The sequence below is a fragment of the Cyprinus carpio genome, chromosome B10, assembly GCF_018340385.1.
Source record: "Cyprinus carpio isolate SPL01 chromosome B10, ASM1834038v1, whole genome shotgun sequence".
NCBI classification, from domain to species: Eukaryota; Metazoa; Chordata; class Actinopteri; order Cypriniformes; family Cyprinidae; genus Cyprinus; species Cyprinus carpio.
In genome coordinates, this window is record NC_056606.1 from 3,435,701 (window position 1) to 3,462,347 (window position 26,647).

The 26,647-nt window shown below is 33.7% G+C and overlaps 2 protein-coding genes across 2 annotated transcripts in view; both read right to left on the reverse strand.

Annotated features, from left to right (window-relative positions):
• LOC109100375 (tyrosine-protein kinase transmembrane receptor ROR2-like) overlaps positions 1-4,087 on the reverse strand; it is a 69,939-nt gene extending 65,852 nt beyond the window's left edge. Inside the window, exon 1 of the mRNA XM_042732131.1 lies at positions 3,846-4,087. Within this exon, the coding sequence (XP_042588065.1) occupies positions 3,846-3,921 (76 nt within the window). The 5' untranslated portion in view covers positions 3,922-4,087. The remainder of the gene's footprint in view (positions 1-3,845) is intronic.
• A 2,407-nt stretch (positions 4,088-6,494) lies between these two features.
• Positions 6,495-25,876, reverse strand: sptlc1 (serine palmitoyltransferase, long chain base subunit 1). The gene is made up of 14 exons (XM_042731973.1): positions 25,735-25,876; positions 24,104-24,211; positions 21,937-22,031; positions 21,728-21,821; positions 18,883-18,955; positions 18,674-18,806; positions 18,439-18,568; positions 17,410-17,499; positions 12,344-12,451; positions 12,169-12,264; positions 10,197-10,293; positions 8,410-8,528; positions 6,767-6,840; positions 6,495-6,681 (listed from the first exon to the last, which is right to left on the reverse strand). Exons 1-14 carry the CDS (start codon positions 25,786-25,788, stop codon positions 6,588-6,590), a joined length of 1,365 nt encoding a protein of 454 aa, XP_042587907.1. The 5' UTR covers positions 25,789-25,876; the 3' UTR covers positions 6,495-6,587.
• Between the last annotated feature and the right edge of the window lie 771 nt (positions 25,877-26,647).

Sequence of the window (26,647 nt, forward strand, 5' to 3'; positions counted from 1 at the left end):
CATTTTTACTGTATTTTTGCGCAAATAAATGCAGCCTTGGTAGGCAGAAGAGACTTCTTTAAAACATGAAAAAAAAAAAAAAAAAAAAAAAAAAAAAAAACATTTACAAACCCCAAACTTTGTTTATGGTAAACCCTTTTTAATTTAATTTAAATACCTCCTTAATATCACAGAAGAGGTATGTACGTTTAATAAAGGTTTCAGAGGTACTGCAGATCCAGAAAGACTAACATCAAGGCGTGGGTATTTTTCTCACACTAACTGAAGAGGTCTTTCCCATGGATAAACTTGCTCTTTCCAAAAGTATTAAAGGATCAGCTGCCTTTCTGTGCTCTTTTTTTTCTTCATGACGGGTGCTTTGAAGATTTTCCTCTTGCCCTGGTCAACTCTGGATTAACTGACTGAACTCTGGGTAACTCTACAAGCACGTCCAGCTCATTCACAGCTCAACAGCCATAACACAGGACGACCCACCACGCTTCTGTTTCAAACATCAAAGCAAGACGCTATCTCTGCTGGACAACCTGCTTTCTTTCTGATCTCCTTAAAAACAAGTTCAGGTCATATATAATATATCATATTAAAAAATAAAAAATAGAAAAAAAGAAATGTTTGATTTGAGTTGTTTTTGTTTGTTTTCTAACAGTTGCACTATTCCTGATTTTTTGTTATCATAATGCATCTGCACTTTTTTAATGTAATTTTATTATTTGTAATTCCCTTAAAGAGTCACTAGATACTCACTTTGCCACGATGCCAGAAATCTTAAAGTCCTTATAAAAGTTTTAAAATAAAATGCTAAATTTGAGCTTATTTTTATTGAAACTAGTCAAAATTTCTCGTTTTCATTTAACATTTTGTAATAAAATAACTTAAATAGAAATAAATATTGATAAAAACTATAATAACAAATATAGTTAGTTTAAAACAATATTAAAAAAAAAAAAAAATGTATAAATACACACACAAAAAAAAAACATTTATAAATAAATAAAATAAAAAATACAAACCACTAAAACTTTAAATAAAATGAAAATGAAAATGGAAAAATACAAAAATGAAAGCTAATAAAATAAAAAACTAAGCTGCAATCTCAGTGACACTAAAACAACACTTCCTACAATTAATATTAAATGTTAGGGATCCCTTAGGGAACTGTGAGGTCTGTGGAAAATTTCAGTAGAAAGTTAAAAACTTCATTAAAATGATTTATGCAATTAAAACTTTAAATTAAAATAAATAAATAAATAAATTTTAAAACAAAACAATAAAATTGTATTTATGCGTGTTAATTTCTCCTTGATTTAAAAAATAAATTAAAAATCACGGAAAGCATCAAAAATAGTTTGTACCTTTGTTGCCTTTCTATAAATTTCTCCTCTTTATATTTTAGAAAAGGGTTCTTTCTAAAGGGGGTCGTGATTTCTGGAGGGGGTTTGGAAATAGTTTAGGACCCCTGGCTTCCACCAACCCTTTTTGTTTTTTAATGATCAACACATCCATTCAGCATTAACTTCCAAAAACTCAAGAGTGTAAATATGCAAACGGCTGCAAGGAGCAGGCATTAAGCTCAAAGGAGAAGGCATTACAGCGAAGGATCTGCAAATAAAGACTTGACCATCTGAAAACACAAGCCCATACTCAGTCAAGCCTCTGCATTGTTTGAAGCTGATTCAGTTGTCTGGGGCTTCAGGGGCTCTTATTAGCAAGTGAATCAATTAGCACGTCAATGGGCTTGTTAAAGATCTCCCACACCTTTCTGATGGTTGAAAGTGTGAGTCAGAGGAGCTGAACCTCCTGCAGACAGCAGAAACACAGCCACCCCCATCAAGACTCAACTGAGCGTAACAGACTGTTTAGCTGAGCAGAGCTGGTCTGCAGGCTGCTTTAAAGGGGTTCTGACCACTTCTTTAGTGGTTTAGACTGGGAGACCAGCTTAAACCAGATCCTTCCAGCTTAAACCAGTCAACCAGCTGCTTTGAGCCAATTTTTTAAAAATGTATTCATTTTAAAAAAAAAAAACGTGCACATTTTTAAATTGGACACTGATTGTTTATAATATCATCGCAAAATGTAACCTGTATTATTGCACTGCTGTTTATTATAAAGTTGTACATACATGTGACCCTGGACCCCCAAACCAGTCATAAGGGTCACATTTTATTAAAACTGATACCTCTGAAAGCTGAATAAATAAGCTTTCCACTGATGTATGGTTTGTGAGGACAGGACAATATTTGGCCGAGATACAACTATTTGAAAATCTGGAATCTGAGAGTGCAAAAAATAAAATAAAATAAAATAAAAAATCTAAATATTGAGAAAATCACCTTTAAAGTTGTCCAAATGAAGTTCTTAGCAATGCATATTACTAATAAAAGTTAAGTTTTGATATATTTATTGAGGACATTTACAAAATATCTTGATGGAACATGATCTTTACTTAATATCCTTTTTTTTTTTGGCATAAAAGAAAAATCGATGATTTTGACCCATACAATCCACTGACTTACTAGATTTTTATTAATATTCTGAATATTTGTTTTATGTTTTCATTTTCATTTCAAAGTCTTAGTAATTTTGTTAAGTTTTGAGAAACAAACATACAAAGAATTTTTTTTTATTATTATTTATATTTTCAGTAACCTTTATAGTTTTAATTTTAGTTGACTGTAATACCCTATTAAGAAATAATAAACATTAAATGTCATGATGAAACAATGTGCATTACAAGAACAGACAGTTTTGGAAGCAGAAGTTTAATAATACCTAAAACTAGATTAAGTTCGGTAAAATGTGAAACTTGAGAAATGTTGATATTGTAAAATATTGTTTTGCTTTGGCCAACTTTCTTTGTTTCTATGTTTTCACTTTTAGTTTTTTTTTTTTATCTATTTGTCAATGTTTACAAACAATTTTTAAATAAAAACAAGAACTTTTCAAATGTTCCCATTCTGAGCAGTTCACACTGAATGCGTTTCTGACCCCGTTGCTTTAATAAATACATTAATTTTTTAAAAAGCATCTGTATAGCTCTTGGTTTTTATTCCACTGTCCTACTTCTCGCGTGTATAAACCACTGATCTATATATGACTATATATCTATATTATAGATCAGTGGTATAAACGCGTGAAGTGCGTGTAGTGAGTGAATCCAGTGTGTATAGGTTGAGTGGTGTTTGGATTGCAGCAAGGAACGCCTCATCAACACTGAGCTCAACTCTTCCACAGTCTCGAAGCTGGAGCACAGGGAGAGAAAGCTGGTAGGAGACACGTCCCATCCCCCTTTAAACCCCAGCCAAATGGCCAAAAAGAGAGCGTAAATTCACAACAGGAAATCTCAACATCTGTCACCTCCTCCCTGCAGGGAGGGAAATTAATTAACAAGAAATCACTCCCAAAATATGCATCTGATTATCAACAGCCAGTTTCAACAAACAAACCCGATGGCTTCGGCATAACACTGATTGAACTTCATTTTTTCAAGCGTTACAACCAGAAACACTGCTTAATTATATCACACTTGCATTACATAAAATGATCTGGATCTGCTCAGAATGCATTCAAAAATTTAGCAGAAATATGACCGAACGCATATTCATATGATGATAAATCATCTCACATTTTCAAAAATACGGAACTGGCATGCTTTTTAAGACTTCAGCTTTAATGAAACAGTTCTGTGGATGGATGGTGTGAATAAACTTGAGCTTTAAACTTCATGAAAAGCGTGCTGAACAGCAAAAACACTTTTTACTCCTGCATAGACTCTTCAAATAAATAAATAGTTCCGTTCTTACAATGTTATTTCTCCAAGCACATAAATAAACGTGTGAAAGTCTCACCTGCGTGTGTGAGTGTTGTGAGGAGGACTGATATGAGCCACAGATGAGCTCTGCGTGTAATCCTCAGTGTGTACATCCTTCCTCTGGAGCTGGATTTGGGAATCAGTGCGTTCAAACTTCCAGATCGCTCCACAAGTGTGAGTGAGTTAGTGCGTGCGAACAAAGCGCGTTCTGTCTCAAGTGTGCAGTGAATTAAACTCTTTTTGATGGTTCGTCTGCAAGAGAATGACGCGTTTCATTTTGATCAGGCTAAGCCCAAAGGTGTTCGTCGGCTGATGCTGTTCAAGTTTAAGTGTCGTATAGTGTTGTAAGAGTGAAGGAGTAGCTCCAGCTCCTCTGGACGTAGGACGGATCCATCGCGAGGGAGGGGAGCGAATTTGCGAATCCTACTACGGCAGAGGCGCAGCTCATTAATATTCATTACCCTCGATCAGCAGGCCCGCTTGATTTGCTGAAACACGTTGATTGGCTAATGAATATTAAATAGGTCACGTGACAAGACGCTCCAAGAGGGTTACCAGGAATGTCTCGCCATAGTAGGATTAGTGAAGTGGAAATGGGATTAGAAGTTTGAAAACCTTGAAAAAACACGACACCGGGTGTTGGATTAGAAGTTTGAAATTTTTGAAAGGACGTGTTAATTTAATCAGAGTTTACAGTCAAGACGTTTACTTCGTTACAAAAGATTTATATTTCAAACAAATGATGTTCCTTTCAACTTTTTATTAAAGAACCCAGAAAAGATGACCAGTCTTTGCAAAACCTTAAGCAGTGCAAGTGTTTTTAACAATGATAATAAAAATAAATCGATAATCAATAATCAGTAAAATCAATTAAAATCGCTAAAATCCCATTCCTCAAAAAAAAGAGAAGAGGTTCATTGTTTGTTTTCAACATTTAAACCCTGACCAGACATCTGTCATTTCAAATTCACATGTAAAGATTTCACAAATATAAAGAATTGTGCAGTTTGCGTGTAATTTCTATACAGTTTAATGACTGTATAATAGAGGGCTAGGAACAGGTTTGAGTATCTGGATCTCTGTATGTGAGATTGTCAGTTGTGTGGAAGGATCATACTTTCATAGCTGACAGAATTTAATAACGTATAATAGAGGGCTAGGTAAAGGTTTGTGTATAAATAAAGCACAACGTTTCCTTGCCATTATTATGCACATTACAATGCATACACATTCTAAAATGAGCAAACAAATCATATTTATTCAAATAAAAAATAAAAAAAAGTTTATTGAGCAGCAAATCAGCATATTATCCCTGTGAAGCCTAGCATAAAAATAAAGAAAAATCTATTTTTTGATTATTATTTGAACAGTTTAGTGAACCTTTAGTTTAGACAATAAGTAAATAAATATATAAGTGCTATAAAACGATTAATTTAATTTAGTTTTTGTTTTCATAATATATGTATGTGTACTGTGTTTATTATGTATATATACATACACACTCATACAGTAATATTTAGAAAATATTTACATTTATTTACATGCATATATTTATATTCTTATATATAAATATATTTATCATATAAACAACATTTTTCATGAATATATACATGCATGTGTTTGTATTTATATAAACAAATACACACAGTATACACATTATTTTGACACTGAAACTAAAATAAATAAGTGTTTTGATGAATATCATATTTCATATCAGGATTTTATGGAGGATATTCAGAGGCCTAAAATTATCAAAAATAGCCATTGACACAACTAAAATAATATAGTGGATACTTACATAAGATGCATATAAACAATTTGTCACAGGGATGACTGACTGATGAAATGGACTGATTGATTGAAATACTTAAAACATAAAGCTTGATATTTGATAGTTTAACATGATTTTCTTTTTTTATAATAATAATGTCTGGATAATCAAGTAAAGCTAAGCTGTTTCATTCCAGTACGTGTTCATCTTAAAATATTACCAACGATATAAAAGATATTCACATAATTACTTTAGAAAAATCAGATTTTACTGCAAAAACACACATGAAGCTTAAGCTGAAGGTGGAGCTTTGTACAGTTACACTAAAAGTCCAGTGAGGACTGACGGCATGGCAGGTTTCAAAGATGATTCAGCAGGCAATTTATTACAGGAGATGGAAAAAGATTATAAAAACTAATGCAACAATACTATTTAAAGGCTGAAATCTGTTTTACTCTTGAAATGTATTTGAAAACAACGTTGCATTTTGACAAAATGACAGATTCAAACCCAGATCAGATGTGGTATCTCTACTAGTGTGAGCAAACGTACGCTCTCGTATGAGTGCACTCAATGCATTCATTACCAAGAGTCTAAAGAAGAATAACCACGTTATTCAGAAACAACTCGCACGCAGTGCATAAACACTGAAATGATTTTCATGTGTAAAGAAGCAACTCTTTAGTCAAAGGTAACAAAGCAATGTATATATTAGTGTATATAAAAAATTACTTTATATATATAAAACAATTATTCTTTATGGCATATGTATTGTTGATTAATCAAAACCTCCCATCATTTTTCAAGAGATAAATAGGTTTGATGGTGGGTTTGATGGTGCAAACCAGCGGTGAATTTATTTCAATTTTTATTTAAGTGTGAAATGATCAATATTATATTCTACATTATCTTTGGAGAAGATTTATATAATACAATCAGTGTATTCATCCATTCGAGGTCTCCAGGGTCAAAGGTCACCGAACCATCATGGCTCTCACTGAACTCTCGTCATTTCAGGATCTTCTCGGCTGCTTCCTGAATGCACTGCGCTGCTCTCTCGATCTCCTCCTGCGTCTGCTCAACAGTCACCACGACTCTGATGCTGAGGACACACATGCTCACACACATCAGTTTCACAGCAAAACATGAGTTCAGAGAGGTTTCACTCGTAGCTCACAGCTAATCACCTCGGCGGTGGAAGAAAACGCTCTTCTTTGTCCAGGTATCGAGCCAAAGTGAGTGCGATCTGTCTGTCCAAACTCTACAGAAATGACCACAAACAAGAGATTATTTACACCACATTTACTATACTATACAGGAATTCACAATGTACCTTTTATTTCCTTTAAAACATTTCTGTGATACATTTCTCTACCGAAAAAAAATCTGTTTTCATAACTTTTAAAGCAATTAAAATGTTTTCTCTTCAAACTTTCTCTGCCTCTGAAATGACTTTCTTTTTCTGGTTATATAGCCAAGGGTTAATTAATGTTATAAAACTGCCAATTCCAACTCTAAACTGTGATTGGATGAGCCATGTTTGCTGATAGCACATTATTTACTGAATTTTTATTTTGTGAATAGTTAAGTTGCATACATATGAAGCTTGATGATATAACTTTTTGTTCTATATATTTTTATTATAGTTATTTTTATTATTTATTTTAATTATTTATTGAAGTCATTGCTGTTTTATTAAATTCAACACTGCACTGTGCTTCTCAACTATACTGAGCAGACTGATTAACTGACTGATATGTTGAGAAAATCACATCGCCAGATTTTTAAAAAATTAATTTGGAGTAACTTTTGTGTAGCAATGCTTTCTAGAATTTAAATATTGTGTGCATTTCGTTTGATGCATAGTGGCGACAACGCTCTGTAGACAGAAACACATAAATACTGTAAAAACAGCAATATTGTGAAATATCATTTCATGTGATGCATCCTTGTTGAATAAAAGTATTACTTTCTTGAATTTTTTTTTTTTTTAAATAAAATTAAAATCTTACTGAACCCAAACTTTTGTATGGTAGTGTAGCTTTATTTTGGTCTCTAATGTTCACTTTTCATGATCCAGGTCAGGGATGGGCGATATCTTATTGTTTGCGATAAAAATTCTCCCCACGATGATAACAATAAAACCTAGTTGTTGACCTATTTCTGTGTGCAACAGTGCAGAGCGACATCGTGGAAGGCGGAGGTGAAACTGATGAGGAATATATTGCTAAACGAGGAGCTTCTTCTACAGTCTGGAACTGGTCTGGTCAGGGCTGTACAGTGCAATGAATAAATGCACTGTTACTACAGAAGCACGTTTGGCATGTGTATGAGCCTGTTTACAAACCTGTTGTCCAACAAAGAGATTTACTGACATACTTCTACTCCAGATTCACTTTATAACATCAGTCGGGTGTTTGAAATAATGTCGATTATATCAATTAGCATTGCATTATTTTCACTTTATAACATCAGTCGGGTTTTTGAAATAATGTCGATTATATCAATTAGCATTGCATTATTAATATGTGTTATTGTACTTTAGGTTCGATCGGAGTTTAATTCATTCGCTTTCTTCTTTTTAGAGCAGGAGATAGCTGGCTGTTCTTTTTCTCCCTTTAGCCCCGGATTTCTGCAGAAAACACACCAAGCATCTGTGGAGCTTTCTGATGCTAATTGCCAACAAGAAAACATCTGAGGTCAGGTGCGGTCTACTAATAAGATATATCGGCATTGTAGATTGATTTATTTCACTAATAACTTTTATAAACAGTGAATTTTGTATATTAAATTTCATTTCATTACACACAGGAGGTATTATGGGACTTGCCCTTGTAGTGCCTTTGTGGACGTGTTTGCACTTATAACTGACAACACCCTGAAAAGGCCCAAAGGCCGAGAGTGCTTTGTGGACGTGTTTGCACTTATCCCTTAACACCCTGAAAAGGCCTGCGAGGAGGAAATTTAATGACATTTAGTTTATTATTGTGAACAATTTTTTTGGTGATGAACAAGGGGTATTCTACTAGTATTATCATTGCTTGTTATTAGTAATAAACAAAGTTTTTTGTGGTTTTTTTGAGCTGAGCACAACTAGAAACATGTATATTCGCTACAGAAATATCCATCCTTTAAGACTCATTAAATTTCTGTCCCTAGTCGCCAAAGTGCACTGAGTTGTTTCTATATGGTTTCTTTTGACCCAAGTCAAAAATAGTGAAGGATATTGTGTCCCATTGTTCGATTCAGAAATAGGTAGTTTGCGTGTGTCTATGCCTAAATGGTGCTGATTTTTGTTCCTCCTTTAACGTTGGTTAGCCAGCAGCAAAAGGTATTTTTTTACTTCGGGTTTTATTCGACCTTGACCTTAACTAAATGGTGGACTAATAGGTTTTATTCAAATGTCTTAACTAAATGTGACTAATAATAATAGTTATGCTGGCCTAGCAAACACAGTTAAAAATGAGTTCTATATGAAAGTATGTTTGAGCGTCTCTTTAAAGTCCAGCCAATACAGTTAAAAAGAAGAAAAGAAACGCTCGGTCAGGAGGAAAAATACTCATATTCCACGTGTATATATGAGGAGGCAGATTTAGCAAATGAAAAACTTAACAATGTTTAGTAAGGGTGAATTGTTTGGTAAAATCACTTTTTTTGTGGCAGGAACAGACTTCCATATAAATTAAATGTTCATTCTGCAAAGAAAACAACAAAAAATACAGAAAAAAATGTAATATTGTGATATATTATTACAACTTTAAAATAATTTTTTTTAAATGTCTTATACTTTAAATGATCATTTATTTCTGTGATGCAAAGCTGAATTTTTAGGATCATTATCACATGATCCTCTTAGAAATCATTCTAATATGATGATTCATTATCAAAGTTGAAACAGTTCTGTGCTTAATATTTTTTCAGACATGTGATACTTTTTTAGGATACTTTGATGAATAAAAAAAACCAAAAAAAAAAAAAAGAAGCTATGTTTTATGAAAAAATAAATATTTTGTAATAACAATATACACTACTGGTCAGTAATTTGGGTTTCAAGGTAATTTTTTTTCTTTATTTTCTTAAATAAATCAATACTTTTATTCAGCAAGGATGTGCTTTAAAATTGATAAAAAGTGATAGTAAAGAAAATATATTATTAGAATATATATTATTAGAATTTTTTTTATTTTTGATGGAATAAATGCAGTTCTTTTTAACCTTTTATTCATCAAATATATTAGACAGCAGAACTGTTTCCAACACTCATAATAAATCAGAATATTAGAATGATTTCTAAAGGATCATGTGATAGACTGGATGTTACATGTGACACTGAAGGCTGGAAATATGATGCTGAAAATTCAGCTTTTCCATCACAGGAATAAATTATTTTTTTTAAAGTATATTCAAATAGAAAACTATTATTTTAAGTTGTAATAATATTTCACAATATTACTGTTTTTTCTGTATTTTTGATCAAATAAATGCAGGCTTGATGAGCAGAAGAAACTTCTTTCAAAAACATTAAAAATAGTAATGTTTCCAAACTTTTGACCTGTACTATACTAAATACCTAGAGAAAATGAAATGCATTTGTTTTGTTACTGTCAGTGTTGTTACCTGGATCTTGCTCCATGATGTTGAGGGCTTCAATAGCAGCAGCAGCCAGCATGGGTGGAAGAGACGCTGAGAAACAGTAACCCTGACCCGACAGACGCTGACAACACCAGAAAACACATTCATACTCAATCACCAACTCACAACGTAAGATATTCATGTTCATTTCTGAGTATAATAATGATGGGAAGCAGAAAATCTTCTTCAGAAGGCAAGCAAGTGAAGGATCCTTCTGGATTTGTGATTCTCACAAAAGCTATACAAAACGTTTTTAACCAAAGCTTGGTGAGCCACAATGATTCAGACATGAGAAGTTTAGAGACAGTGGTAGCTGGTGGAAAAACCATGCAAGCCACTGAATAAAAAAAATCAACAAGGTAGCCGCGACTTTTAATCTCACAACTCTGACTTTTTTTGGAATTGCAAGATATAAACTTGCTATTGTGAGAAAAAAAATCTGAATTTTTATATTTTTAGATAAAAAGTCGCAATTACCTTTTTAATAAAAACATTTATTCAGTGGTGGAGACAGGCTTCCATAAAAAAAAATATATATATATAAAGTGATATAAAGTGATAAATTATAAATATGCTTATAACTTTCCATGCAGAGTGCAACAATACCACATTTATTAAGGTCAGCAATATCATCAATATCCATCTGAATAAGATCATAAACTACTGGATCTTTGTAACACTTTGAAACTTATTTAAGCGTCTTTGGGGGGAAACAATTTAGTACAAATCTTCTCACAAGTTATCACAGTAAGTTATTGTAAAATTGACTATGTGTCAATGCCAAACAAGAAACAAGGCCATTAATCCACTGGCATATTAAAAATATTTCTTCACAATGTTATAAGGAATTTAAAAGTTTTTATTTTAATGTTATATTTATATGAAGTCTTTGATATTCAACTGAAGTTGGACTTGTTATTGCTGTAGCCTGCTGCTATGCTAATCATTATAATGTATTTCAAGACTTGATATTCGTAAGTTTTCTAGAGCAACCGTTTTCTCATCAGTGAAAAGCGACTGTATGAAAATCTGCAAACGCTGCACAAGCTGCTCAGATTATTGACGCTCCATATACATTTAAATAGAGCGTGTGGAAGGGAAGAATGGATCTGATATGATCCGTGCGGTTCGCAAGTGAAGTTATATGAAAGTCAAATAGGCAAGGAAAAGAATAAATCACTTATGACAGTACTTGGTGTATCAAAATTCATATGTAAAGAGGATTGCATAATGCATAATGTGTCATATCAGAGGATTCCTGTCGATTACAAACCCCTAGATAGTCTGTGTTATTTAACAGACAGGATTACTGATGCAAGAGCTTCTGCTTTTCTAGGGATCTGGATCACATTTCAGTGACTGCATGAGGATAATTAAGCTCTTATGTCCAGATTTAAAAACACATACGTATATAATTACAGTTTTATCTTCAGAATATAGAAACCATCAAAGGATATACATCAAAGGAAACTTCTTTTGAACATTTAAACAATAACCAGAAAGCCATACCTTAAAATACACCCTGACTAATAAAATCCTTCGCTTACTGAATACAAAGATAGACCCAACATCACATTATTACGATAAAAGAATGTTTCAGGTTATTTTCGGCTGCCAGTATTTGCTGTAAACACATCCCCTATTCAAAATCAGTCAAAATGATTGTCTGTGGAAAAATGAACACAGAGAGCCACAGATGATGTAAATAAAAATTATGCTAAAGCTAGGATTTCTGCTTTCTGGCTTCCATTCAACGTCAGATGTAGGATATTCCTATGCAATATCTCTGACTTTAGACCATAAAGTTGAAGATAACGTATAAAGACAGAACACTGACTTTAGCTTCGCAGTCTTTCTAATGCAACGTTATAGTAGATATTTTGCTGAATATACCTTTAATGGATTGTCATTTTAGAAAGTATGGTGCAGATCAGTTATTGCTGTTTTGTAGTCATACCTGATGATCAATAACGAAGGATCGTCCACAGCAGAACCCTCCGATGGACGCCAGCGCATTCTCCATGTTGGCACTGATGAGGTCAATATCATCAATCTGAAATTAAAATCGTTGAATCTGAATCGTTATCTTACACCCGAGTTCCTGAAACAGTAGAGAAGTTTATGTTACGTACGTTGACCCCAAAATGCTCTGTGACTCCTCTTCCGTGTTCTCCAAGCACTCCGAAAGACATGCTCTCCTCCAGGAAGATTCGCACTTTATATTTGTACTTCAGTTTCACCTGGAAAAGAAGATGCATGAGCAAAAACATCAGTCCATGTGGAAAATGTAACCAGTGAAATATAGCAATAGCAGTACTTCAAATGTAAATATAAATTATACAGTGCTCTGACTGTTTTTAAATGTGTTCTTGGTGGTTGTGATGTAGGTCTTGAGCTTTGTTTACATTACAGCCCGACCGATATGGGTTTTTTAAGGGCCGATACCGATATTAGGGAGTAAAATAAGGCTGATCTCAATATATCGGCCGATATTCTTTGTGTATATTATAGCATACAGGTCCTTCTCAAAAATATAGCGATATTGTGAAAAAGTTCATTATTTTCCCATTAATGTAATGATAAAAATTAAACTTTTCATATATTTTAGATTCATTGCACACCAACTGAAATATTTCAGGTCTTTTATTGTTTTAATACTGATTGATTTTGGCATACAGCTCATGAAAACCCAAAATTCCTATCTCAAAAAAATTACAATTTTATCCGACCAATAAAAGAAAAGTGTTTTTAATGCAAAAAAAGTCAACCTTCAAATAATTATGTTCAGTTATGCACTCAATACTTGGTCTGGAATCCTTTTGCAGAATGACCTGCTTCAATGCGGCGTGGCATGGAGGCAATCAGCCTGTGGCACTGCTGAGGTGTTATGGAGGCCCAGGATGCTTCGATAGCAGCCTTAAGCTCATCCAGAGTGTTGGGTCTTGTGTCTCTCAACTTTCTCCAGATTATTGAAGCTTCACAAATATCCCCACAGATTCTCAAATGGGGTTACAGGTCAGGAGAGTTGGCAGGCCAATTGAGAGCACAGTACACCATGGTCAGTAAAACCATGTTATATCAGTGGATTTGGCACTGTGAGCAGGTGCCAGGTCGTGCTGAAAAACGAAATCTTCATCCTCATGCAAAACTTTTCAGGCTGGATCAGATTGAAGTGCTCCAAAATCTCCTGATAAGCTGCCATTACCCTGCCCTTGATAAAAACAGTGGACCAACACCACCCTTGACATGGCACCCCAGACCATCACTGACTGTGGGTACTTGACACTGGACTTCAGGCATTTTGGCATTTCCTTCTCTCTCAGTCTTCCTCCAACTCTGGCACCTTTGATTTCCGAATGACATGCAAAATTGCTTTATACGAAAAAAAAGTTACTTTGGAAACTGAGCAACAGTCCATGGTAGCCCAGGTCAGGCGCTTCTGCCGCTGTTTCTGGTTCAAAAGCACACGCCTGTGCACCGGTGGGTCTGGATGTTTCTACTCCAGACTCAGTCCACTGCTTCCGCAGGTCCCCCAAGGTCTGGAATCGGTCCCCTTCTCCACAATCTTCCTCAGGGTTCCGGTCACCTCTTCTCGTTGTGCAGCGTTTTTTGCCACGGTTTTTTCCTTCCCACTGACTTCCCACTGAGGTGCTCCTTGAACGCACTCTGGGGAACAGCCTATTCGTTCAGAAATGTCTTTCTGTGTCTTACCCTCGTCGCGTCAACGTGAGAGCGGCAGTCTTACCTGATGATTGCGGTTCGAACCAGGCTGGGAATTGTTTTCGTAGCCCAGGAATCTTTTGCAGGTGTTAAGAGTTAATTAGTTGATTCAGATGATTGGGTTCCTGTTCATGAATGCTAATTTTTGAGATAGGATTTTGGGGTTTCATGAGCTGTATGCCAAAATCATCTGTATTTAAAACAATAAAAGACCTGAAATATTTCCAGTTGGTGTGCAATGATATCAAAAGGTTTATGAAAGTTAACAAATCATACAAAAAAATAATGAACTTTTTCAAATATGCTAATTGGTTTTGAGAAGGAACTTGTTAGCAGCACCAGGGAAAAGTTAGGACACTTTACATTCGTGTGAGCAAAACTTTAGGACTAGTACTGTATATAGAATATCGGCACATAAACGATTATATATACATCAACAGTGCAATGATCACTCAAATGACGTGATCGAACACTTTTCATGACGTGACAGAGATACTTTAATGGAAGGCAGGGAATTTAACAAAGGCAAAAATGACATCAGTGTAATTGAATAGGAAGTTGACAGTTTAATTCAATAAAATTCCATTCAATTGCTTGAAGTTTATTTTCTTGGGACATGCCATTCACGGATTTGCGCTACTGTCTTCACCACAGACGAAAAAATTACTAGAGAACGTGTGACATAATATACCTCTGTAAATAAATAAAATTTAAAATTCACACCTCGCACACTTTAATGCCTTTGAATGTAACGTGTACGTTCCCTTGGCATCATGGTGGAATATCACGTGAAGTCCACTTCGCAGAACACTTACAGTGCTTGAATGCTGCTGCCTGAACAAGAGCCCTCCTTACTAAAGTGAAAGTACTGGCTGGTGTCACTCGCGAATGCGCCTGGATCACCAGATTGGTCGGCGCCTGACCGCAATTTAACCGCCCGTAACTCCTGAACCCCAGGGATGTATTGTCGATTCAGTGTTCGAGAGGGTTCCTCGAGCTGAAGGGCTCTTTATCTGCGTTTTATGTTGTGTAAAAAAAAAATATAATTCATATTGGTGGCATATTCACCGATATGATATATCTGCGACATATCGGCAAAACGATATATCGGTCAGGCTCTAGTTTCCATCCACCTGTTTTTATGCGCATTTTGGAATATTGCATAAAAAAATTGCTGGATTGAAATGCCAAGATGTGCATAAATTCTAAAAACGCACATAAAAAACGTATGCACACATATGAGTAGGATAAACTTTTTATCAGATAAGAAAAAATGTGCATAAACTATGATGGAAACACATGTACCGAATAAATTCCTCCATGCGCATCGAAAAAGTCATGTGACTGCGCTATGAGACGGGATAACTTGACTAGCAGCGGACCGATCTCGTTCACAGCATCTATATGTTGTTTTGGTCATTCTGGAAAGCCTGAGCAAAGTCTGTCATTAAATTATTTCTGTATAATTGTCTTACTTAACTGCGCTCACAAACAGCAGCATCCACCTCCGAAAACAATGACAGCATTTATTGTGTTTCGTCTGCTCGCTCTGAGGCGCAACATTTTTTATCATATATGAAAATTATTATATTCAGTGGCTTCTTCTAGTTTTCTTAGTGATATTTATTGCCAGTTTACCACAAAGTGACGATTTTGTTTTCTTTGACTTGTTGGATGGAAACGGTGCTTTATTTGCAAAAGTTTATGCGATATTTCAGTTTTGCGCATAACTTTAATTCTAATCTTTGGATGGAAACATAGCTTATGTAAGGCCTCATTTACACTGTCAGTTAAATGTGATTTTTTTTTGCTCATATGTGACACAGATCAGATGTGTAAACAGGAAAAAACTGTTGCATTTGGATATTCGAGATCGGTTTCATGCCTCATTCATGTGTGGAAATAAATCAGATATAAATTTGATATGATGCAACTGTCATGTAAACAGGCAGATCAGATTTTCTGAGGCACTGCATTCTGTACGTCATTAAAATTGCCAAAATTTCTGCATTTGAGTCCTCTTTCTCAGAATCCCTAACAACAACGCAGGAAACACGGAGGAGGTATGGCAAGTGTAAACACATGAATCAGATATTGGTCACAATTGAAGGAACGTGCAAATGGACTTTGGGTATTGTTTATAATTGTAGGTAAGTGCAAATGGATGGTTATAAAGAAATGAAGTGTAATGGAGGCCTGAGTTTCAATTCTCAAAAAGATGTAAATTATATCCTTTAGAAAAGTATTATGTAGTAGTATTGTGATGAGATGTTATATTTAGGGTTAGTCGTTTGTTCAAATCCCATAAAACTTACAAACAATACTCTGTAAAAAGATTTTTTTTCAAAGTCAGTATTGAAAAAAAAAAATTATAATTGGAGCTTTTCTTGTTTTACAAGAAAATACCATTCTACCATCTACTTTCTACTTTCTCTTTTTACTTTTAAAGGAACAATTCACCCAAAAATGAAAATTCTGTTACTGTTTACTCATCCTTATGTCATTCCAACTTTCGTTCATCTTTTGACTCTCATTTACATGTGAATAAAAGCATATATTAAATCTGTTCATCATTCAAAGTGAATGTGTCTCCTCAGAGGACATGGACAACAGCTCAATTCACATGGATTTATTTAAATCTCTTAACAAATGTTCTGAAGCGTCAGAGTTTTGGGTGAATAGATTTCTAACGGAGGAACCGAAATCTCTCGGATTTCATGAAAAAAAAAAATCTTCATTTGTGTTTCAAAGATGAACAAAAGTATAACGGGTTTGGAACGACATTTTTTTTTGATTTTTCGGGTGAACTATATGTTTTTTTTTGATGTTTTTTTTTAAATGTACTCACAATTTGTGAGTGAATCTTGTTTCAAAGTAAATCCAACACCATTTTCTTTTTTTGTATAGTATTAGTGATGCTTTCCTTAGCAAACACCACAGAGTCAGATGACACAAGCAGTGCTTTCAGAAAGTTGATTTTATTTTTTATTTTTTTTTACATTTTGTTGTTTTAGCTTATACACCATATCACATGTGACCCTGGACCACAAAACCAGTCATAAGGGCCAATTTTTGTAATTTAGATGAAACGGAATAAATACGCTTTCCATTGTTTTGCATTCCATGGTTTTTTAGGATAGGACAATATTTGAAAATATGGAATCTAAATATTGAGAAAATCACCTTTAAAGTTGTCCAAATGAAGTTCTTACCAATGCATATTACTAATCAGAAATGAAGTGTTGATATATTTACGGTAGGAAATTTACAAAATGTCTTCATGGAACATGATCTTTATGAACTGTCACCCACAAAGTGGGACGCCTAAGTTTACTTCACTATTATGCAAATAAATCCTAATCTAATCATGACACACTATATATCACTGGAAAGATCTAAGACTCCTAAATAGCTATTTTACACATTATAACTTATTAAATTTATTAAAAAGGAAACATTTTTTAAAGAGCTGTCTTACCAGTTCAGGTAGTGGACAGAGATCTGCAGTGTTGATATAGAGTCCCTCAATGACAATGAACCGCCGGATTACTTTGGCCTTGCGTGGATTCTAAAGAAAAACACAGAAATAATAAGAATGAATGAACAAGCGTGTATAAGTGTATAGTGAAACATCAAACATCAAATGCTAGACGTTGCTAAAGTCATTTGAGTGGATGTTAGTGTGGATAGATCATGTAAATGTAAATCTTACTGCACTTTATTCAGCATGCTTTACTAAAGAAGTAAAGTCTGTTTTTGTAATCTTGCATCAAAAATAAACAATTTTCTCTACTTATAAAAACATTCCCGATATAGTCACTTTTCACTGTAGTCAAATCCCAATTGTTAACATTGGTGACGCTTTATTATAATGTGCTGTTGTTGCAGTGTACACAAATAAGTACTGAGTAATACTAATTAACACAATATACTAAATACAGGGTTAGGATCAGTGTTTGTTGTTTGCAATTATGCATAATTTAATTTACTAAAGTAAGTAAATTTAACATTTAAGAAGGACACTGTAAAATTAAGTGCTACCTTAAAATTAATTCGGTATCATTAACTTTAATATTTATATACTGCACACTATGTTTCTATGGAAGACCAAATTACTCAAAATTAAATCATTAAAAAAATGTTGAAATATATCAATCGCTAATCAAATGAATAAATAAATAAATATTTATTTATTTCACTCCACATTCATTCATGACATGCCGACATTAAAAAAAAATGCAATGTGGAGGAAATAAATAAATGTATAAATAAATAAATAAAAATGAATAATTCAATAAATCAATATATAAATTAATGAATGAATATGTATTTATTCATTTCTTTATGTTTTTATTTAATTATGTGTTTAAAGATTAATTTATATTTTTCAACATTTATTTAATTTTGACTAATTTGGCCTTCCACTTGCTTTTGTTTGGTAATGTGGTATGGGTTAATTTTGTGTTTTGTTTTCTCTTCAGTGTCAGCTGATCATCTCCGTCCTCACCTTCTGATCTTCGATCTCCTGCTCCTTCAGAAGGCGCTCCAGGTCCTCCATATCGTTGTGTTTGAAGTATTTGATGAAGCTGCGTGAAGCCTGCAGGCCTTTCTGAATGGAGAAACACGCCGCCTCGTCGCTGAGAAAACAACAGAGACATTCTCATGATATTCTCATCTCAGGACGTCCCGGGTAAAGGAGGCCGTCCTCTGTGGAGAGGCTGCGGGGTGCAGCAGGATCTTACACAAAGATGATGTCTCCTCTCTTGGAGTACGCTGGGATAGCACTGGCGATGGTGGCGAAGCCATACGAGTAGATAATGGCCTCCTCTGTTCTCATGAACTTGGCCAATCGCTCCTCTAACTCCAGATGAACATCTGTGAAACATTTCAATGCTGTGAACTGACGAGCAACACGAGGCAGACAAATACCTGAGATGATGAATCTACCGACCGAAGGTCCCATAGAAGCCTCTCGGTCCACACGTTCCCACGCCGTATTTCTTTAGCGACGACAACGCCTTCAGCTGAAAACAAATGAATAACACTGTAAGGCTCTGTGGATTAATGCTTCTGTTAACATACGGAAGAGAATTTCATAATGAACTTTAATCACCTTTGACATGCCTCGAGTTAATCACAATTGTCATCATTTACTTTGTTTAATACATGTTCCACACCACAATGTTCATGACTCTTCCAATAAAAACGTGTGTTTTTAATGTTAATAACGTCACAACACAGCAGTAAAATAGGGAAAACTACTGTGAACGGCCTTTGATGTTGTTTTAAAGGAATCTGGTATATGTGCTCTACAGCAGAGCTGAGTTTATATATTTATATTTATGCATTTGTCTGGCAAAGGCTTTTATCGAAAGGCATACAGTTGATACACTCTCTGTGAACTGAACCCACAACCTTGGCATTGCTTGAGCCATGTTTAGTAGCACTAACTAAAACATTAAGCTGATTTGGAAAATGAGATTTAAGACAAATTATGAATTAAATGTGTCCTTTTATTATTGCTGGGACAAATGCTGCATGTTACTTTGTGAAATTGAAATATAACACTATAATAATATAATAATGTAGCACTTGCATATTATTATTCTTTTATTGGTTTTGATTGCGTCTATTGTCATCATTTGTAAGTCGCTTTGGATAAAAGCGTCTGGTAAATAAAATTCAAATATCATGTAAATACAAATAACAAAACTAAAAATTTTACATTTTGAAATTTTAAAACAAGCCCCACATCAAATAAATAAGTAACACAAATAAAATAAATCTCTTCATATAAACAAAATAAGGCTTTGTCTGTCATCTTTCCATTTAAATTAGAGGCAGCCACTGCATTTTAATCATGATCCAAACAAAGATGTTGAATACATGCAACATGAGCAGTTTTTTTTAATCTAAATTAGATTGTATAACTTTTAAATTTTGAAGCAAAAACAGAATGTTTTGACTTCAGTTTTGTGAAACTACACATAAAAATATCTGCATGAAACCGAAACAGCAGACGAGCTGAACGAGACGCAGATTCACTCTCTGCCAGCAGGTGGAGCTTAAAGCTTTTCCTTGGTTTCTGCTGTAAACGAAGCAGCGCTGCACTTATGAACTTTAATATGCTTTATATAGAGGCAAGATGAAAAGAAAAAATACCATCTAAACTTTTCTGAAGACAGTAAGTTCCTCTCGGACATGCATTCATATAAACTCCTGCCCCTAAATGAATCATGATTTGTTTAGCATCCTAACCAATTTGAATCGTCATATATTTTAATTGATTTTCAACCGGCTCATAGTTTATCGTTACATCCCTATGTCAGAATTATATTTTAAAAAATAAAGACAAATTAGAGTTAATGTTAACTTGAGAAGTCTGAGTTGATGTCAATCATTTGTACCTTTCGTTATTGTTTTTTAATTCAACAGAAGAAATAATTCATTTGTTTCTGCGTTATATTAGATGAAAGCTTTAAAATAAAACATTTATTTATTTATCTGCCATTCATAGTTAAAAAGATTTTACTTTAAGCAAAGATGCATTCAACTGATCAAAAGTGACAGTACAAGCATTTGAACTGTAACTAAAGACTGTAAATTCAGACAATTATAATAATTAGAAATTTCTTGAGCAGCAATTCATCATATAAGAGTGATTTCTGAAGATCATGTGACACTGAAGACTGGAGTAATGATGCTGAAAATACAGCACTGCATCACAGGAATAAATTACACTATAACAAAGATTTAAATAAAAAAAGTTATTTTTTAATTGTAACAATATTTCACAATACTACTGTTTTTAATCACATTAATGCAGCCCTGGCAAATATTTAAAAACAATAAAAACTCTTACAGCTGGTAAGTGTAAGTGCCATTTAAACTCCAAATCAAATCCACCACTGATATTTGTATTCATCAAGCTGTATTTAGCTTTAACCCCTTAACTGTCACCCCCCCATTTTTTAAAATAGGCATTAAAGTGCACTATCCAAATTTAAATTGTTGTATTTTATGAACACTTTGGAATATAGACCTAAGGTTGGTCTCTTTTTAAAGAAGAAAATTTGCAGATTTTGGCAAAAGTTATTAAAGTATCAAGAAGTTATAGAAGTTTAAATGTACTGTAAATAAAATGCGCTATATTAATTTTATTTTATTTTTTATAAATATTTTACATAACAGGTTTTACTCTAAAATTGGTATAAAATGTCTAAATAAGTTATGTTCCAAATCTGAAGTTGATATGAAAAAAATTAAGATTTCTGTGAGATTTTATTTAGGGCGTCATACCACAAACAGCCACTGGGAGCCATCAAAACTACTTCGAATTTTGTTTAATGATTTTGTTCTCTGTCAATTTTACTTCTCTCTTAAAATAACCACCAAATATGGAATCCTGAGACTCAGACCTTTCCAATGATATGTTTGTTGCCAAGATTATAAAAAGTTTTTGATTCTAAAAGACCGTAATGCATTTTGTAATATGACACTTGACTCCGCCCACTAAGGGGGAGGAGACCGCCAAAATATTTTAAAGTACCATTTCCTTGGTAACGCAATGTCCGATTTCAAAATGGTTTTCACAGGATGAATCTTGGGCTTCTAAGCTTCTAAGCTTTCAAATAATATATAATTTATGATGTTTACTAATAGATTTTATAGAGAAAAAGGACAACAACAAAAAAGAGCGCCAAGCGTCCCACAGGTGAGACGGTGACAGTTAAGGGGTTAAAGCAGCAGCTGTGTGTGAATGTGAGGAATGGAAAAGCGCTCATAATGCTACAAACCTTTACGCGCTCACTCTCCAGCAGCCCCAGGAAGTTAAAAGAGGCAAAGTTAACGCACTCTTTCCCATTTACAATGATTTTGTGGCTTGGAGGCCTGTAAAAGAAAAACACGGCCTTCAGTCAGCATCATCATTATTATCATACCATACGTGATGGAGACACGCAGATTCATTTCTTCAGAAATGTGTCCAGAAACAGCAGAGACGTACCCCGTGACCACATCATAGTTGAGGGAAGGATGGTCTTTAGATACGAGGGGCACCAGCGGCTCGGGCTGCCACTCCTCAATCAACTCCTCTTTCTCCTGAGATACACAGCAACAGAGGACACGAAGAACACTTGATTAGATGCTGAACATGAACGAGCAATGAAAAATACCTGTAAAGCACTTATTAGTCTTATTAAGTGAGGATTTCAACATCTACTGATGCATTATTTTTGATGTATATTATTGTTTATTTTATTGTATAGTTGTTTTCTAATGTTGATTTTATTTAATCAGTATTTTTTATTACTTTATGAAAATTAAATAAATAATAAATACTGTAACAAATGTATTGCTTTTAGTTAATGCATTAACTGGCGTTTACTAATGGGACCTTATGCTGTGAAGCATCACTGAAAACAGTATTTATGATGGGTTTATCAATCAATCCATGATTTCTGGAATCATATTGTGATTTACTTTTACAAATTTCTAAATTGTTGTTAGGTATACATTATTTTTATTTTTTTGTATTGGTCTTGTGCAGATTTAAGTTTGGTTAATTGTAACTAACTGAATAATTATCAATTACAGTTCTGTGGTAAACAACTAACAAACAGCACATTCATATTTAAAGATAAATGTGCAGCATTTTATTAATGAGAATGAAAACAGCTGCGTAGATCTTGACCGTTTATTGCTTTACTTGGATACAAAATGTGCAGAATATGACACAAATATTTAAACATTCAAGTGTCTGAGGTCAGTAAGAATAAGAAATTAATATGTTTATTTAGAAAGGATGGATTGAATTGATTAAAAGTGAGAGTAGATATATTTGCACTGCTACAAAAGATTTCTATTTCAAATAAACGCTGTTCTTTGAAACTTTTTATTAATTAAAAAAAGAATCCTTAAAAATATGCATCCTCGTTTCCACAAAAATAGCACTTTGAGCACTGATAATAATAATAATAATAATAATTAAATGTTTCTTGAGCAGCAAAAATCACAGGAATAATCTACATTTCAATATACATTACTGGTCAAAAGTTTGAGATAAGAACAATTTTTTAATGTTTTTTTTAAAGTTTCATATGCTTGTCAGTGCTACATTTATTTGATCAGAAATACAGGAAAAATATTTATATTGTGAAATATTATTATGACGTAAAATAACGTTTTTCTATTTTAATATGCACTAAAATCTAATTTATTTCTGTGACACAAAGCTGTATTTTCAGCATCATTACTTCAGTGTCACATGATCCTTCAGATATATATATATATATATTTTTTTTTTTTTTTTAAACCTATGATCCTTTTTTACAGGATTCTTTGATGAATTAAAAGTTGAGTGATAAATAAAAGAAGAGCATTTATTTAAAATAGAAATCTTTTCTAACAATATACACTACCGTTCAAAAGTTTGGGGGTCAGTAAATTTTTATTCTTTCTTTTATTCAGCAACAATGTGCTAAATTGTTAAGAAGTGATAGAAAATATTTATATTGTTAGAAAAGACTTCTATTTTGAATAAATGCTGTTCTTTTTAACTTTTTATTCATCAAAGAATCCTGAAAAAAGTATCACAGTTTCCAAAAAAATATCTGGCAGTACAACTGTTGTCAACATTGATAATTCTAATAATAAATCATCATATTAGAATGATTTCTTAAGGATCATGTGACACTTTATACTGGAGTAATGGCTGATGGAAATTCAGCTTTGCATCACAGAAATAAATTACATTTTAAAGGATATTAAAATAGAAGCCAATCTTTTATATTCTAATAACATTTTACAAGATTACTGTTTTTTTTCCTGTATTTTTGATCAAATAAATGCAGCCTTGATGAGCAGAAGAGACTTCTTTAAATGACATTATAAGTCTTACTGATCCCAAACTTTTGACCAGTAGTGTATATATAACAACGGAAAACAGTTATTGGGAATTGTAATAATATTCCACAATATTACGGTTTTGCTATACTTCTTAACAGATAAAAGGAGGCTTGCTGAGCAGAAGAGACTTTCAAAAACATTACACAATTATACCGACCCCCAAACTTGTACGATAAGCTTGCTTGAATCACCAAACACACACACATTATAAAAAATTAACTAGATTATTAATAAGTGATATGCAATGTGCATAATGGGCCTCTTACCTTTTCTGTGAGGTCTGATCTCTCCTGAAGTTTATATGTTTTAGAAAACAGCAGTCTGATAATCCACAAAATGAGGATCCCTTCTAAAATCAAATGATATGCTGGAGCCTACAAGACGATTAAAACACAAACTGAAACAGTTCAATAAACACTTCTGATTCACTTGATTCTCTGTCAATGTTCATAACTGGAGGATGTATTGCGTGAGATGTAGATACAACGCTGACAAACTGTACCATTTAACCCCTTAACTGTCACTGTCTCACCTGTGGGACGCTTGGCGCTCTTTTTTTGTTGTCCTTTTTCTCTATAAAATCTTTTAGTAATTATCATGAATTATATATCATTTGAAAGCTTAGAAGCCCAAGATTCATCCTGTGAAAACCATTTTGAAACCGGACATTGCGTTAACATAGAAATTATACTTCACAATCTTTTGGCGGTCTCCTCCCCCTTAGTGGGTGGATTCAGGTGTCATATTACACAATGTATTACGGTCTTTTAGAATCCAAACTTTTTACAATCTTGGCAACAAACATATCATTGGAAAGGTCTGAGTCTCAGGATTCCATATTTGGTGGTTATTTTGAGATAGAAGTAAAATTGACAGAGAAATCTAGAGAAAAAAATCATTAAACAAAATTCAAAGGAGTTTTGATGCTCCCAGTGGCTGTTTGTGGTATGACACCCTAAATACAATCTCACAGGAACCTCAATTTTTTTCATATCAACTTCAAATTTGGAACATAGCTTATTTAGACACAAGACTTTAATTTTATACCAATTTTAGAGTAAAACCTGTTATGTAAAATATTTATAATAAATAAAATAAAATAAAATTAATATAGCGCATTTTATTTACAGTACATTTAAACTTCTATAATTTTTTTATACTTTAATTTTTATTTTTTAATTCCACTTTTGCCAAAATCTGCTAATTTTCTTCTTTAAAAAGAGACCAACCTTAGTTCTATATTCCAAAGTGTTCATAAATTACAACAATTTAAGTTTGGATAGTGCACTTTAATGCCTATTTTAAAAAATGGGGGGTGACAGTTAAAGGGTTAAATACCTTTAAAAAGTGTGCATGGATCTGCCGCGAGACAATTGTTTATTCTGTTTAATTAGTAAAGTTGACTATTAATTGACATTAGTGTCTTGTCTTATAATGGTGAAGGAAAGTTTGTCGTGGCTTATTGATTTATTTCTAAATATATGCATTTCAAAGGGAAAAATACATCATACAGGTTTGTTGAGAGTTTAATCAACCATCCTAACACACATTAAGAATAAACAGCACACAGCTCACCCATTTACACCACAATACTGTTACAGCTGTTACTACAAGGACTTGGAATCAGCCAGAGAAGGGAAGAGCGAAGATTTTTAAAGCAGAACTCTTATAATCATCACGACTTCACAATATCAGTAGTGTGAACTGATGCGCGTGAGTCTCACCTGTGTGTTTAACACAGTGCACTTCCTGGAGCTACAGCAGGAGATTATATGAGAAGCAGAGCCAAATACACTCACACTGCCCGGTGCTGTTTAAACGAATAAACTTGACAGAGCCTGTCGATATTTCTACTGACTGAAAAATTACAAAAACAAAAGAGGAAAGTTGTTGTTACCTCGTAAAAAGCTTGCACCATCTCTACCAACACCCACTGCTGCCCCGACGCCATGTTCACTGAGTCACGTGACCGCGCGCGTCTCGCGGATTAGAGCGAGGCGCCATCGCGTGGAAGGTCTGCGTCAGTGCAAGCTTTTAACAAATTAATAAATGTGTTTAAATAAATAAATATTGGCACTTGAAAATACCTTCGTTCAATTTCACAAAACGAAGCAAATTTTCTGGTCACTTTCTGTGTGAGTCTGACACCTAGAGGACTTTTTATTATCTGTGAGTGTACACTAACACTGACCACAAAACCAGTCATGGGGCAATTCTTTAAAATTGAGATTTCCTTATCATCTGAATAAATAATCTTCCCCATGATGTATGGTTTGTTAGGATCAGATAATATTTGGCTGAGATACAACTATTATGAAAATCTGGAATCTGAGGGTGCAAAAAAAAAAAATCTAAATATTGAGAAAATCACATTTAAAGTTGTCCAAATGAAGTTCTTAGCAATGCATATTACTAATCAAAAATTAAGTTTCGATATATTTACAGCAGGAAATGTACAAAATATCTTCATTGGACATGATCTTTACTTAATATCCTAATGATTTTTGGCATAAAAGAAATGGATAATTTTGACCCATACAGTGTATTGTTGGCTATTGCTACAAATATACTCATGCTACTTATGACTGCTTCTGTGCTCCAGGCTCACATTTGAAGTGTCACAAGCTGAGCTAGATGTGTAGTATACGGCATGGACATTATGTGTCATTTTATAAGCAAACACATTCACAGTGCAACTAAAAAAGATGTCCAGTATTCATATTTCACACCCATCTTTTATTTCAGCAAGTGATGCAGAATAAATGAGGAGGTAACTGTGTCAGATGACAGTCTGCTCGTGAGCGCTGAGC

What these genes read in the sequence shown, in the direction of transcription:
- sptlc1 (XM_042731973.1), bottom strand. Translation starts at nt 25,788, where the DNA reads ATGGCGTCGGGGCAGCAGTGGGTGTTGGTAGAGATGGTGCAAGCTTTT. An exon ending in AGAGGAGACATCATCTTTGT is followed by an intron (nt 18,569 to 18,673) that starts GTAAGATCCTGC and finishes TTGTTTTCTCAG; the next exon opens with CGACGAGGCGGCGTGTTTCT. An exon ending in CGTTTTCTTCCACCGCCGAG is followed by an intron (nt 6,682 to 6,766) that starts GTGATTAGCTGT and finishes GTGTGTCCTCAG; the next exon opens with CATCAGAGTCGTGGTGACTG.